The sequence below is a fragment of the Grammomys surdaster genome, unplaced genomic scaffold, assembly GCF_004785775.1.
Source record: "Grammomys surdaster isolate TR1022 unplaced genomic scaffold, NIH_TR_1.0 217, whole genome shotgun sequence".
NCBI classification, from domain to species: domain Eukaryota; kingdom Metazoa; phylum Chordata; class Mammalia; order Rodentia; family Muridae; genus Grammomys; species Grammomys surdaster.
In genome coordinates, this window is record NW_021604662.1 from 3,586,359 (window position 1) to 3,603,194 (window position 16,836).

General features: G+C 36.6%; 1 protein-coding gene across 1 annotated transcript in view; it reads left to right on the forward strand.

Annotated features, from left to right (window-relative positions):
- The window catches only part of Phex (phosphate regulating endopeptidase homolog X-linked), a 225,613-nt gene extending 210,227 nt beyond the window's left edge, over positions 1-15,386 (forward strand). Inside the window, exons 20-23 of the mRNA XM_028772694.1 lie at positions 2,002-2,067; positions 3,208-3,312; positions 9,070-9,146; positions 13,799-15,386. Coding sequence (XP_028628527.1) covers positions 2,002-2,067; positions 3,208-3,312; positions 9,070-9,146; positions 13,799-13,901 — 351 coding nt within the window. The 3' untranslated portion in view covers positions 13,902-15,386. The remainder of the gene's footprint in view (positions 1-2,001; positions 2,068-3,207; positions 3,313-9,069; positions 9,147-13,798) is intronic.
- The last annotated feature ends 1,450 nt before the right edge of the window (positions 15,387-16,836 follow it).

Here is a 16,836-nt window from a genome sequence, read left to right on the forward strand (position 1 = left end):
CTCCTCCTCCTCCTCCTCCTCCTCCTCCTCCTCCTCCTCCTCCATGGCCTGCTTTGAGTTTCAAATGCTTGTTTGTTAAACAATGTATTGACAATAGTCCTTACCTCATTGGAATGTAGAAAAAGAATGTAAGCAGAGCCAAAATGCTAACTTTAGGAGAGTAAAGTGAAGGGTGATAGGGGTTCTTGGTGATCATTCTGAATCTTATTTCCTTAAGATATATTTTTAATTTGCTAGCATTGCTCGATATATAAGTAGTTGGGATAACTTAAAAGTAAGCTTTTGGTAGGATCCTTGGCTTGAAAGTAGGGTATACTAGTTTCCTCTTTCTGATACAGCAAATTACTATGAACTTAGTTGCTTAAAACAACACAAATTTATTCTCATAAGATTCTGTATGTCAGAGGTGTGACTCAAGTCTCCATAGCCTAAAAGAAAGGTGTCAGAATGGATGTCTTCCTTTGTAGACAGTACTAGGGAAGAATCTGTCTCCTGCATTTTCTATGTTTTTGAAACTATCAACATTTCTTGACTTATGACCCCTTCTGTGGTGGTTTAAATGAAAACAGCCCCCTTAGGCTCATATGGAGTGACACTATTTAGAGGTGTGGCTTTGTTGGAGTGGTTTTGTTGGAGGAATTGTGTCACTGAGGCGTGGACTTTGACTTTTCATAAGGTCAAGCTAGGCCCAGTGTCTCTGTCTCTCTTCCTGCTACCTGCTGATTCAGATGTAGAACTCTCAGCTACCTCTCTAGCACCATATCTGCCTGTATTCCACCATGTTTCCCACTATGACAATAATGGACAAAATCTTTGAACTATAAGGGAGCCCCCAATTAAATGCTTTCATTTATAAGAGTTGCTGTGGTCATAGTATCTTGTTACAGCCATAGAACAATAATGAAGACACCTTCCTTCTTAAAAGCCAACAATGGCCATTGTACCACTCTGATGCTATCTGGTCTTCCTTTTCCTTTTATAAGAACATTTATAATTATGGCATAGTAGATTCTTTGACTTAATCACATTTTAAAAGTCACTTTTGCCATTGAAGGGTAATTGATTCCTGAATGCCTGGGGATTTTGATGTAGATGTCCTTAAGAAGCCATAAGTCTGCCTACTATACGGGGGTTAGCATACCCCTAAGCTAGATAACAAATACTAAACTGCTCTTTTAGCAAGAAAGGGAAAGCAGACTGTTTATGTTAGTGGGCTTGGCTGTGATCTAATAAAAGTTGATTTATAGATACTGATTTGAATTTCATATAATTTCTATATGCCACAAGATATGGTTCTTTTGATTTTTCTTTCAGTTACTGACAAGTGGAAAATCCTGTCTAGACAAAAGCAAATGGCAGGTTAGCTTTGGCTGGGGTGTATAAATGTAGACTATTTCCATCCTAGCTCATTTACAGATTTAGGAAACAGCTGAGAAGAATGTCTCCCCATGCTTCGCTGGATGTCATACATATTTCAAACCTTGACCTTGTAGTTTGTACCACTTCTATTTCATTTTTCTTCCCCAAGAGAACAACTTTCCTTTCAATGTTTCATAGAAATAGCTGAAGGTAAAAATGATAATGGCTGGTTCTAAAATCTTTTTCCTGTGTGGATGGCAAATTTTTAGAGACACAGAGACAGTGGGAAGAAACACTCAAATTATGTGAGTCAATCAGAGAGTCATCTGTATATTGACGTTTCTATTTCTCCCATTAAACCAGAGCCATTGAGAATATTGTTAATGTTTTATTGGAGCTGGCTCAATTAGTGTGAATAAAGAGGTGGCTGAGAAAGTAATGCAGAGAGTAGCAAGATAAAAATGGCTATATTCAGAAGCATCTTGCTGGGGCTAGTTTGCCATCTCAAAGCATATCATACCTATATTTTATTTATTGTATGTAATTTTCTCTTTAAAATATGACATTTGCTTCCTATAATATTTACATGCCTTTTGCTGAATGGTAGTTGACTGTGAAACACTTTCATTTTTCTTTTCTTAGGTGAAGGGGAAGAGGACCCTGGGAGAAAATATTGCTGATAATGGAGGTCTGCGAGAAGCTTTTAGGGTACTCGCCATTACATTTACTGGGCTTTAAAACTCGAAAGCATGCATGGGTGCTGCTCAGTGTATAGCACCAACTCAATGTTGATGACTATGATGTTTTGGATTCACTAAAATATATTTTTGTTTCTACATGGACTCTGTTGTACTCTAATAGAATTGCACTTTTTTTCTCTTTGGAGTATTAAGTCATCCTAAATAATAATGATTATTAAGAATTATATATTTGAAATAGAGTTTTCAGACATACTCAGAATCATATTAAAGAATGCCATAGGACTCTTCTTGAAGTTAAATTCATGTGAATTTTCTTGAAGTAAAGATTTATTTTTATTCTTCTTTATCGTTTTATCTTAAAGCCTCATACTTCAAACTTATGGCTAGAGGCTACTCATTCTCATATATTGGGCCAGTGAAAGTCTATAAGACTGTTTGCATCATCTCTCAGTTAATAGTTAAGAAATAAACATAGCAATAACATAGAAAGATTTGCATAAAATTGAATATGTTTACTTTAAAAACCAGGTTTATTCTAAGTGTTATCTTTCTTTATATTCTAGTTAAAATGTATTTTATTAATTGATGATGAAAAAAGATAACACCTTTTCTTTTTGATAAAAGAAAAATAATATGTTGATCCCACTCAAATTTATTGCTAAAACAGTTGTGCATTGTGTTCAATTTGTTTGTCCCTCCTTGGAATGGAAAGAACACCTTTTAAAGACCTATTTAATACCTGATTACTGTGGCCCATTTGATTTGTTATTTATAGAGTGCAAGGTTCATTTTTTTTTTGTCAGTTTGAATTATTTTTCTATTTTGAGACAGTCTTATTCTGTAGTTCAGATTGACCTCAAGCTCATGGAAATGCTCCTGCCACAGCCTCCCAAATGCTAGGATGACAGATGTACATCACCATGCCTGGCTAGCAGCATAAGGTGTACAGTTCTTTTGCAGATGCACCTGCTTCACTATTAGGTGAAGTGATACTTGGTGGCATTTCCAGGTGTTTGTTTTCTTAAAGGAAGACTCAACACAGTGCATTTGACACATGGCAGGAGTATGTGTTTAATACTTCTGTGTTGATTTGGAAAAGAGAAAAGCTATTATTCATGATGATCACCTGTTCTGCTTCTGTCACTAGGCTTACAGGAAATGGATAAATGACAGAAGACAGGGAGTTGAAGAGCCCCTCCTACCAGGCATCACTTTCACCAACAATCAGCTCTTCTTCCTGAGTTATGCTCATGTGAGTAGACTGAGGATAGGGCACCAAAGGGAGAAATGTATGCCATTGACTTGTACTTTTAATCAAAGGTTTGGAGGAAAAGCTCACTGACTTTGACTATAGCCAACATTTAATCTTGTGTCTGTATTGGGTCAGATATAAGAATTTATACCCAAAAAACACCCCCCCCAAAATAGTATTTCCTAGTTAGAATGGGCAAACAGGAGCAAATAAGGGTATATGGGTTTTTTAAATTTAAAAGTAACCAATAATGTTTTGATTTAAAAAAGGCTATACTCTGTCACTTACATGTTATTTGTGGTTAGTTTTGTGTTGTAATGGCAGAAATGAATAGTTGAAATAGGGATCTTATGATTTTCAAAGTCTGAAATCTATCTCTTTCCAGAAGAAGTTTTCTGAACTCTGGTCTGGAGGACAAAAACACAAGGATCTAACTGTTCCTACTACTTACATTTTAGTCCAAAATAACAGCTCTTTGTAAATGAAATAAATTAATGGACAGAGATGGTGTCATTTAAATTTTAAATGTCTTTAAATACAACATTCTTGTCAAACTAAAGAAGTTTGGTGGTAAAAGAATAATTCTAGTTGAGGGTAGTTGAGAGTGGCCTTGTCAGGCATCAGTGGAAGTGGAGGGCCTTGGCCCCTGAAAGTTTGGATTCCCTTGTGTTGGGGAATTCAAGAGCAGGGAGGTAGGAATGAAAGGATGGTGGGGGCATACCTTCATAGAAATAGGAGGAGGGGGTATGGGATAAGGGGTTTTGGAAGGGAACAGGAGAGGCGATAACTTTGAATGGTAAATAAATAAAATATCCAATAAAAAAACAGATAATGGGTCTGGCAATCATAGTTGAGCAGTCGAGACGTTTTGTCAACAATTTATTATGGGGATTTGTATAATCCTCAAGGACAAGGTATTGTGGAAGAGGCCCATGGAACTTTAAAAAGATCGGTGAGACATACTGTTGCTGAGACAAAGAATGATGCTGACCTGTGAGCTTGCTGAGTGCCCTGACAAGGGTGACTGGGGAGCTGTATTGGACATATGTTCCTGACACACCTTTGCTTGACTATCTCCCAGATGGGACAAGCTGCCTTGCCTCACATTTTTAGACCTTGTTGGATAGAGAATCGAAAAGAGAAATCATGTCTCTTGTATTCTTCTTAAATGTGCCCAGCTATTAGGACTCAATCATGTACTGGTCTAGAAATCAATCCAATATGGGAAGTAACAGTCTACTTTTGGAAGACTGGATTTGGACTTTGTCAGAGACTTATTTGGAATCTAGCTGTTGCTCACTATGATGTTAGGATAGCAAGAGATAATGTTGGGACAGGATCTGGATTTCAAACAAGGGTTAGTGCATGCTTTATGGCTCTTTTAATTGTCAAGCTAAAATTGGTTTTGTCTCTTCTACAGTATTTATTTAAGTTGCATTGACTGTATAATTTCCGATTATGCTAGTGTGTTGAAACCTGGCATGTCTGTTAAGTGGGTCTATCAACCAGCCTTCGTCTCACTGTCCTGAGTATTAGAAAACCTTTATTCTCTGAAAAAAGCTTCAAAGTGCTGGAAGAAGTGAGTTAGGCTTTAAGCAGAAGCAAGAGGGTAGCAGGCTTGACTATTGCTGGTGTAACAGCTTTAATTCCATTAATTGCTAGCACTGCTGCTTCTGCAATAGCATTGACACAAGGAGTTAAGACAACTATTTTGTTAACCATCTATCAAAAAAGTGTTACTAATTTATTGAGTATACAAAAAGATTTATATAAGTATCTGGAACAACAAATGATGCTCTATAACCCATTCAAATTATCTGAAGGAGGTTAAGGGTTTAAGAGTTAGGAGCCATCCCAAGTGTCATGACAAATATCACTGGAGCAATGTTACTTTTGAAATTCACAATGATTGTTATTATAATTAGAAAAAAAGTTTAAAGACACCTGTAGGATACTTGGCATAATCCTAACACCTCTCTGGGTGTGTTAACTTTGCATAGTGAGATTATGAATTTAAAGAATGCTCCAGATAATGCCGATAAAATTATCCTTGGCCTGAGCTCAGTATTTCCATTTTGGTCAAACCTCAGCAATGGCATATATAGTTTGATCAAGCTAGCTCTTCTTGTACTGGGAATACTTTTACTCCTGCCCATCGTGTTAAAGCTTATCTTTAACAACACCAACACGTTGGCAGCCAAAGTATATGGCTTAAACCTGAAAATGGACCCCCAGACAGAGTTATTAAATTAACAGGCTGGCAAGCCAAGGACGGGTAAGATTCTGCACAGAGCCTTACCAACCTAAGAAAGAAGTGCATTCATTGCCTTTGCTAATGCATATCCCATGAAGAGTAAGGAAGGCATTCTTGTCAGAATGACCGAAGACAGGTTCAGTCTTGTTAACTAAATAAAAAAGGGGGAGAGGTGAAGAGCCTTTGAGGCTGCTTGGCAAGAATCTGACATGGGCCAAGGACAAGGAAATGGGCTGCTTGGCAGGAATATGACATTGGCCAAAGACAAGGAAGTAGGCTTCAAGCAGGAATGTGACCTTAAACTAGAACAAAGAAGTAATTCCAGGTAGGAATCTAAATCATAGGCTACAATAAAGAAGTAATCTCAGGCAGGAACCTAAATATTAGGCTAGAACAAAGAAGTAATTTTAGACCGGAATCTAAATTTTAGGCTAGTACAATGAAGTAGGCTTCAGATATGAAAATGACCTTGGGCTAGGATAGGGAAGTAGGCTAGGATAGGGAAGTAGATACTTTGGTCATCTTGATAAGCCTTTAAGAAACAGTGATCATGGGAGTGTTCACGTAACCTAGTTTAATGCCTTGCTTTTTCTTTGACTATTTGTGTTTATTGTATTGCTTGTTCCTTGACTATTTGCATCTATTGTATTGCTAGACCCTCAACCTAGAACTGACCTTAATACATACATGTAATCAAAATGATATAAAAGTATAAAGGAAGAGGGGGGATAGGATAGGGGGATCTAGGGAGGAGAAATGGGGAAAAGGGATGACATCTGTATTGTAAATAAATAAAATATCCAATAAAAAAAGAATGCCCTTGTGCAGAGGTTTTTAAACTCAGCACACAAGGCCCAATCTAGCTTCCCTGCCCACAGGATAATTAGGTATACTATTATGACCAATTAAACTTTTCCACCTGTATCCCTAAAATCCCTTATATATCTTATTTCTAGAACAATAAGAAAAAGAAGAATTCTGTCTTTAAAATTCTCCATTGAGAAATTTCTCTTCAAGCATCCCCCAATCTTATAGAATAAGAATATTTTTACTCTTTTGCACACTGGAGGAATTCTGTTTACATGGTACATACTATTTTCTATCGTGAAAATGTGCTAGAAAACAGTAACAACCTTAATATTCAGGAACTTCTTAAATAACTTATGAAACATAATCAATGCATATATATATATGACAAAATAACCTAAGATATGAGGTTGAACAGGAAAAATGAGGTCTATTTTAGGGATTCTATTGCTGTGATGAAACATTATGACCACAGAACCTCTTATAAAGGGAACCATTTATTTAAAGCTTGTTTACAGTTTTAGAGTTTTAGTCTATTATTGCCATTAGCAGGAAGCATGGTAGCACGTAGGCCAACATGGTGCTGGAGAAGGAGTTGAGAGTTCTACATCCTGATAGGCAAGAAACAAGATAGAAAAGTGAATTGACCCTTTGAGCTCAAACTCTCTCCCACAGTGACACATTTTGTCCAAGGACACACCTACTTCAACAAATCTACGCCTCCTAATAGTACAATTTCCCTATACCAAGTATTCAAACACATGAGTCTATGAGGACCAATCATAATTATTCAAACCACCACAAACTACCATGATCTAGCTTTTGAGGAAATTAAAGAATCACATTACAAAAATATCCTTAAACTCATATTCATAAATATAGTGAGAAATGATTTATCATTATCAAAATAACAGTAAGCCATTGGCTTTCTTGCCCTCTATACCTATAGTTGTTATGACCTGCTAAATTTGTTTCTCATGCATTTTCTATGTATTTTTATCCTTTTGGTTCTTTCAATGCCTATTTCTAATTATTTAATAGGCATTAATAGCTTTTAAATGTACTTCCTTCTTTTTCCCATATACTTCTGCCAGGTAAATCCTTCAAAAATATGGTTTTATTTTACTGTTCAAGAACTAATTACACCTGCTGATTAGTACTTCAGAAATCTGGCATGAGCCTTTCTCTCCCTGGGCACTTACACACTGATGTTCAACCAAGCTGAATGTTTTTCCCATCCCTCAATCATTTATAATTTCCCTTTCAATTTCAAATGCTTTCCTATATATTCATGTATCCTAGAGGTATTCATACTTTAAGCTTATATCATGTTTGAAGAAATATTTCAAATGAGTATTAAGTAGGTTATACCTCAGAAACAAATCACGCAAGAGTGTATTTCTTGTTTTTGTTCCATGTTCAGCATGTCATCAGTGGGGCTCTGACTATAGTTTTTTTTTTTTTTTTTGAACTGAAGGAATTGTGTTTTGAAGTGTTTCATTTGGAGTATTTCATCATTTCACTTTCATGGACACCAAACAGCACTTTTTTATTTGTTGTTAGTGTATGTTTATTTTTATTTTTTTATTTATTTATTTTTTGGTTTTTTGAGACAGGGTTTCTCTGTGTAGCCCTGGCTGTCCTGGAATTCACTCGGTAGACCAGGCTGGCCTCGAACTCAGAAATCCGCCTGTCTCTGCCTCCCATGTGCTGGGATTAAAGGCGTGTGCCACCACCACCCTGCTCAGTGTATGCTTATGTTGGTGTGGGTACTTCTTAGTGTGGATGTATGCATGTGTGTATAAAGGACGAAAGCTCATGTTAAGTGACTTTCTGTTATTGCTCTTCTTGGTTATTTTTTGATACATGGTCTTTGACTGAATCTAAAAATCATTAATTTGGCTAGGCTGTCTTGCCAATGAACTCCACTTTTCTCTACCACCACCCCTATGTTCTGCCCCCAGCTCTTGGGGCACAGGTACATGCCTAGCTGTTTAGTGTGGGTTTTAGGGATCTGAATTCAGGTCCTCATGCTTGTATCAGGTGCATTACAGATTGAGTCATCTACTCAACCCATTGACTGCTAATGTAGCATCTTACATCACTCCTAAAACTGTTAATATTGATGCCAAGTTTTCTCAAACTTTTATTGGGAAACAGAATATATAACTTTTTATGTTTATTGGTCAGAACAAGTTAAGCAATCATGTCTAACTTCAAAGGAAATAGAGAAATGTATTCCTTTCTCAAGTTCAGACCAGTATAAGGCAAGAAAGACACTCAGGGCATCTACAGTCAGTAAACCTCTTGATTGTACTAAACCATGATATGTTTTATTTATTTTTTTCCATTGAAATGAATATTGTTAAATTTTGTAAAGGCTATTTAAAACACCAAATTAATAAGGTGAATACACTCAGTAATTTTGCAGCACATGTAATTCTCTTGATTTAAATTATTTGCCTGGAAACCTTCCTTATTTACTCAAATTGTGTAATTCACATTGATAAAACTTCCTGCTCTGGGAACTTGAATAGCAGATATTGCTGTTGCTCCAAGTTTTATCTGATTCACTAAAACTTCTTGCTCTCTATGAATCACAAAATTACTCTTCAGCACAACTTGGATGAGTTAAGAAACTAGAAAATGTATGGTTGGAGTAGAGGCATATTTACTGGGATGTCCTTATCTTTTAGGTGAGGTGCAATTCCTACAGACCAGAAGCTGCCAGAGAACAAGTCCAAATTGGTGCTCACAGTCCTCCACAATTTAGGTAAGTGACCCCAGGTTTTTTATTGTATATTTTATTTATTTACATTTCAGATCCTATTTCATTTCCCCATTTCCCCTCCCTACAAACCCCTCTCCCATTCCCCATCCTCCTTTTTGCTTTTATAGCGTTTTAATTACATGCAACTATTAGGGTCAGTTCTAGGTTGAGGAATTAGCAATATATTAGATGCAAATAATCAAGGAATAAGCAAGACAGTAAACACAAATAGTCAAGGAACAAGCAAGGCAATAAACAAAATTCTGTGAACACCCCCTTGATCACTATTTCTAAAGGCTTATCAGTATGACCAAAATATCTGAGCCAACTTCCTTGTCCTAGCCTAAAGTCATTTTCATGTCTGAAGCCTACTTCCTTTTTCTATCCTAAAATTTAGATTCCTGTCTGAAATTACTTCTTTGTTCTAGCCTAGTATTTAGATTCCTGCCTGAAATTACTTCTTTGTTCTAACCTAATGTCAGATTCCTGCCCGAAGTCCACTTCCTTGTCCTTGACCCATGTCAGATTCTTGCCAAGCAGCCCCAAAAGCTCTCCACCTCTTTCTCTTTTTTATTTCATAAACAAGACTAAGCCTGTCTTAGGTCAGTCTTCCAAGAATGTCTTCCTTACTAATCATGGAATATACATTATCAAAGCAATGTAATTCTGTCTTAGGTTGGTAAGGCTCTGTGCAGAATCTTTCCCATCTTTGGCTTGCCAGCCTGTTAATTTAATAACTCTGTCTGGGGTGACCCCAGGTTTTAACTGTGCATTTCCCCCACTCTGTGCTCCCAGCCATACCAGTGTGCTGCCAGATGGGAGATATGAACAAAAGTCTATACAATGAAATTTATAAACTCCATTTTGTAGACAACAGAACCTAGCCAAACAGAAACTGAGCGTCTCTTGTTTCATTGTAGTAAGCTGGTCTTCTCATTGTCTTTTCAACTCAATTTCTGCTTAGTATTACATCAAGAGACCAGAGAGGCTTCAAAAGTAATTGCAATACAAATCTCAGTTTTAGTATTAAATTTCAGATATAGAATTAGAACTGATTGGGGCCAGAGAGATGGTTCAATGGCTAAGAGTATTGCTGTTCTTGGAGAGAATTCAGGTTCAATTTCCAGCACCCACATGATAGCTCATAACCACTTGAAAATCAAATATCACGGTATCTGAGTTCCTCTTGCAGTCTCTGAAGCCTCCAATGCACATGGTACACATACATACAAACATTCATAAAATAAAAAGAAAATATATATATATATATATATATATATATATGCTTTTGAAAGGCAATAGTCCATGGATGCCATTAGTACATCAGATTCACTGCTTAACAATGGGAATATTGAATTGAAGTCTGGGCAAAAGAAAAAAATTCAAAATTGATTTTATTATCTCAGAAGAGGATGTGATCTGATATACTATTCTGTTTTTAAGCTTCAAGATCTCTGATTTATTATGATCTGTTTTCTGTTTAGGAGTATTCTTTGTGGTATTTCTTGTTGTTCCCCCCACACTGTAAACTAACAAACACAAACAGTTGTCCCCTTTCTGAACACAAAGCAAGATATATGATTATCTTTAGCAATTATAATTCATATCTGGATTCAGAGACAGTGCAGTTTGGTTTTCATCTTGAAACACCCTTTGAAACAATTGCTTATATATATGAAGGAGAAAAGATTAATAACTGTAATTTTCAGAATGCATAAAATATTAAGTAAAAACAAAATTAAGTTTGATATTACTTATCTTGGACCAGGTTCTATGGCTTGAGAGGACAGTTAGTTATATAGAGAAATCCAAGAAGCCATGGTAATTTATAGTTATTCTTTGCTTAGAACATATTATACCTGGATATCCTTATGTTTAATATTTAAATGAACCCATTAGCATATCATAAGAAAGTCATCTAGGGTTTCCTCTATCTTTTAAAATCTTATTCCTAAAACCTTGCCTTAGAAAAGCTTCAAAATTGAGTATAAATTACCCACTAGCATAAAAATCTAATCACTGTGTTGGAAATTCTCCCCCACTGGGCTGAACTGTCATGAAGGCTGACAGTTTCTAATGGATTAAAATGTGATCCCACAGACAAATGGAGCAGATGAAACCACACAGTAGATTAATTACTCAACAGTTAAGTTTTAGAAACTAATTTCATTTTACTAACTAGTTGCCTGAAGTTTTGAATTTCTTTTGCTAATAATTTACAGAATACACTTATTGATTATCATCTATATTCCATCTTGAACACTTGTCTAAGGTGAATCATACTATGTTATATTGATCCCTATCTAAGTACCCAAACTAAACCCAAGAAGTTATGGGGATTTGTTGGATACAGGCCATAACATTCATTCAAATGCCCAGAGGTAACAAAATCATTAGGGAAGAAATAGTGACAGAGAATGCTGCTTTTAGTGAGCCCTTTGAATGTTCAGTTGAGTAAGAAATTGATGGCAAGTTTTTGCCTGACTTGTTATTGATATCTGCAATAAGCATAGATTTTAAATGAAGAGAAAAATCACACAATGGGAACACCACTTGCAAAAGGCAGTTACAATCAAAGTGCTGAGTAGAAATCTGCAGTCTTTATTGCAATCAGGAACTTATGACTGTAGAAGATTCTGAAGCTAAAAATCCAGTGCGAATGACTCATCTGTAACAGCTAGATTCTTTCCATTAGTTAGTTGATTCTTACATTAGCCAAATTCTAGGTAGATGTGAGTATCCAAATTGGTAGCAATTTAGAGAAAGTATTTTGGTACATCGAATGAACTGTTAAAATCTAATTGGAAATGCAGAAGAGCAATGACTTTTACAAAGAGAGAAAGAAGCCAAAAACAAACTTATGTGCAGTGGACATTCCATTCATGGCAAGTTCAAAGGTGGTGCTATGGTGATAAATGGTGCAGTAGTAATTATTTTTGGAAGTCTTGGTAGAGGAGACAAGGGAAATTTTGGAGTGCTTGAGATACCTTGCCTTGATCACAGAATGGTAGAAACAGGGACATATTGTTAAAAAAAATAGTGGTTTCTACACTTATGATTTGTGCCCTTTGTGCCAACTATATGTGTCTTAGAAACTAATTTCATTTTACTAACTAGTTGCTTGGAATGTTGGAATTTTTGTTAATAATTCCCTGAGTATATTTATTATTATCTATATTCTATCTTTAACACTTGCTATAAATAACTATTTCAAAAGTTAGAAAACAAAGCCTTAGAGATGATACACTTATGTAGGAATTTGAAGACTCTTGGAGGAGTACTAGGGTCCTGATGGAGTACCCTTCAAAGGGTAGCCTTTGAAGAAATGTTGGTTTTCATTCTCAATGACATTATTTTTTTCTTTTTTATTGGATATTTTATTTACATTTCAGATGTAATCCCCTTTCCCCCCCCAACTAGGACCCCTTATCCCCTCCCCCCTTCTCCTGTTTCTATGAGGATGTTCCCCCACCCTCCCACTCTCACCTCCCCACCTTCGAATTCCCCCACACTGGGGCATCCAGCCTTCACAGAATCAAGGACTTCCTCACCCACCTATCCCTGACACTGTCATCCTCCCTTACATATATAGCTGGAACCATGGGCCACTCCCTATGTGCTCCCAGGCTGGTGGTTTAGACCCTGGGAGCTCTGGTTGGTTGGTATTCTTGCTCTCCCCATGAGGCCGCAAATCCTTTCAGCTCCTTCAGTCTTCTCTCTAAATTCTCGATTGGGAACCCCTTGATAAATTCAATGGTAAGCTGTGAGCATCTTGCCTCTGTATATGTCAGACTCTAAGGAGACAGCTATAACAGGCTCCTGTCAGCATGCACTTCCTGGCATCCACATCAGTGTCTACCTTTGGTGAATGCACAAGGGATGGATACCCAGGTGGAGCAGTGTCCGGATGGCCCCTCCTTCAGTTTCTGTCCCATGCTTTGTCTCCATATTTGTTCCCATGAGTATTTTGTTACTCCTTCTAAGAAGGGCCAAAGCAACCACACTTTGGCCTTCCTTGTTCATGAGTTTCATGTGGTCTGTGAGTTGTATCTTGGATATTGTGAGCTTTTGGGTTAATATCCAATTATTAGTGAGTACATTCCGTGTGTGTTCTTTTATGATTGGGTTACCTCACTCAGTATATTTTCTAGTTGCATCCATTTACCTAAGAATTTCTTGAATTTGTTGTTTTTAATAGCTGAGTAATATTCCATCGTGTAAATGTACCACATTTTCTGTATCCACTCCTCTGTTGCAGGACATCTGGGTTCTTTCCAGCTTCTGGCTATTATAAATGATATTTCTATGAACATAGTGAAGCAAGTGTCCTTGTTATATGTTGGCATCTTCTGGGTATATGCCCAGGAGTGGTAGAGCTGGATCCTCAGGTAATGCTATGTCCAATTTTCTGAGGAACCACCAGACTGATTTCCAAAGTGGTTATACCAGCTTGCAATCCCACCAACAATGGAGGAGTGTTCCTCTTTCTCCACGTTAATTTTTTTCTTAATTATCTGAGCTTTAGGTGTCTTCCTTATAAACTGACTAAGCAAATGTAAGACCCCTTTGTAGCAACGAACTGTTTTATCCAGAACTCGTGGATGTGTAGGAATTGAATGACATGTAGTTTGTCATCTCTCTCTCTTTTTTTTCAGGGTCAATGGTGCCATTAGCAACTTTGAAGAATTTCAGAAAGCTTTTAACTGTCCACCAAATTCCACCATGAACAGAGGTGCAGATTCCTGCCGACTCTGGTAGCTGGAGTGCTGGTTTCTGCCATCCTGACAGAACTGAGGAGTGCCAGTAGAGGAGGCATTAACATACTCAGCACCTACTGCTTTCTGCCTATATTTTATTGAAGGCTTTTATTTTTAATACATTTTCATCATTTGGGTAGATGACTTGCTTGGATCTAAATCTAAACAGTATCTGTTCAAAGTCATTGGGTTTATAAAGGAATTCAAGAACTGAGCCAAATACAATTTTTTAGAAAGCCAAACCAGGAAAACAAGTTCCAAGTCTATTTGGTTAAACTGTTCTTGGCTGATAACTCTATTATCCATTTCTGTTAGCCACAGCTAGGTGGTATATACTGTTTCAATCTGTAGCTTTGCAGGGGACCTGAGTAGAGTGTATCCATAGAAAGGATCAATCAATGAAAATTGTCATCCTCAATGATAAAGATGTGTGCCCTATGGTGTACAGTTGTCACACAACATTTCATAATTCTAAGGTAGTTAAATTGGAAATGTGTTGGATCTTCATTTTATAATTTTTGATAAAGGTTTTTCACTTCAGGCTTTGAGTCTATTGGACAATTGTATCTCAGAACTTCCACTCTATTTAGCAAACTGCTCTGTTTAAGTAAGCATGAACAAAGATGACATAAACCCCATTAGGTGAAGGATTTGGGTTTGTAAAATATGGAAAAAAGAATACATCTTTAACTGCTAGAAGTATTAAAAACTATTAACAACAACTAATCACATAACAATAAAGATAGTAGAAAATGAACTCTGCGAACATTGATCCATTCCCTCTCTATGTCAGTAAGCCTCTGTCTGACGGATAACAATCATGGAGCAGTTCAGATCTTGTTTTGTTCTGCTCAGATGTGTTTATCTCCTGACTGAACTGAGTAGACGTTAAGGAAAGAATTTGTTGTTTCCATGTCAGGAACATATGATTTTCATTTCCTTTTAGCACGATGATATAAACACCATGCTGAGGAGGGAGTAAAATGCTCTTCCATCTTAGTCCACTTAATGTTACCTCTCTTTAAAAGAAAACCTTTGCAGAAGCTTCTAGAATGAAAGCATCTTGGTATATATGAATCCAATTTAAGCAATCCTGCCTAGATCTAAAGGACATAACTTTACTCTTCACGTCTTATGAAGGGTTTATTTTTTTCTAAAAGCAGTACTGTATTTTGATCTTTAGAGCATTATTTTTGTAATCAGCACCTATAGTGTTGATTAGCTAACTTAGTGTGTATTTATGTAGGATAACATTGTTATCACATTTAAGAGTGTATGTAGGATAAATTGTAATGGCATTGAAGTGGTGAGTATTTCTGATTTTTTTAAAATGTAATGTAGGCATTTTCCTACCCCCTCATCACATTATTCATTGTACATGGGGCGCTGAGTTAAGTGGGCCAATAGAAAAATTTCAAAAGCATAATGACAAAGTCAGATGAATCACAGGAGGTCATTTTGCATCCTTGTGACCTGTCATTCTTTTTTTAAAAAAATGTGTGAACCATATTCTTTTGTAACCATGGGAACTTCCAAAGAGAGAAAAATGGAAGGGCACCATCATGAGGAAAACAATTACACTGCATTAGTCTGAGGAGAGTGATTTTCCCCTTGACTTCCTCCTCTCCGAATGGATACACTTCTGAAGGGCAGCAACATTTTCCTCCTCTTAACCATGGTTTAGTGTGACCTTGGTTTGTATTTCTAAACACAAATAACATTATGTGAGGTGTTAAAAATATATGTGCCTTTTCTTTGGTGTAACCAGTCTGATTTGATAACCTTATTTTATTCCTGAACACTGAAGTTTGCCATGCTTATTATAAATAGTGTGTTCCTTCTAGGTTTCCTTTTAACAATTCCAAAGAAACACATTCCTGCAGGTCAGAGAGCGTGTTTGATAAAACTATAGACTTAAGACTTTGGAAATGATATTGGTATATTGGTTAAAGCCAACTGGTTAGTGATTAGTTAGAGTTCTCCCAGTTTCTGGATGACAAGCTTAGTAACTAAGTATCTTGATCAATTTAGATTTTCAAGTGATACAAAATTACTCTGAGTACCCACACATTTTCTACAAGTACTAGCTTTTTAAGTCTCTCTGTTAAACCTTTCAAATTACAATATTGTTCTTTGTGCAACTTGATTTCTTAAAGAGACACTGATTAAATGGTAGAGAAGGTCAGACATGACTGGAGGAATGGAAGAAAAGCATGGGGAGCTGACCTAAGGAAAATAAGATAGGATCTTGGTACTCCTTGATATACATGTTTACTGGTGGAGAGCCAAAAAAGTCTTTAAAAATAATTATGGTAAATCAAAAGGAAATTGAATATTGGATCTCAGACTAGGGCTGCAGCAACACACTGCTCTGACTCATATGGCAGCTGTTCTGCAAGTGGATTATTAACTGGGCATTTGAAGAAGGTTTTCTATTTTTTAATGTGTGGGAAATTCTCTTTTGTGAGTCAAGGATTCTGTATATTTAAAGCTGTGTTGTGTGGCCTTACTACCATTGTCCAAAGTTTGCTGAGTGTTTTTTCAAGTACTCAGCATAAGCCTCCTATTCCTGCCTCACTACCTTTTATTAGATGAATTGGGACATGACTGCTGTTAGATCAGAATTCATAAATTATCCTCAAGTTTATTTAGTGCCTTACCTCAATGGAGATTAAAGCATAGCCCATAAACTTTATCTTATTTAACCCTGGAGCATTGCTAAGAAGAAACCAGGAACTGAGGGTCACCAGACAGAGCATGCTCATGCCAAGAGAAATGGGAAGGCTTAGAATTGTTTGTCAAATATTTCAGAGCATGGAAAGACAGGTTTTGTGGCTACTGACCTTTGGATTATCTTGCATCTCTTAAGAATATCTTCTTTTCTAATATGTTTATTCCACCAGTATTTATAAAATTACTTATCATTTGGTAGCCAC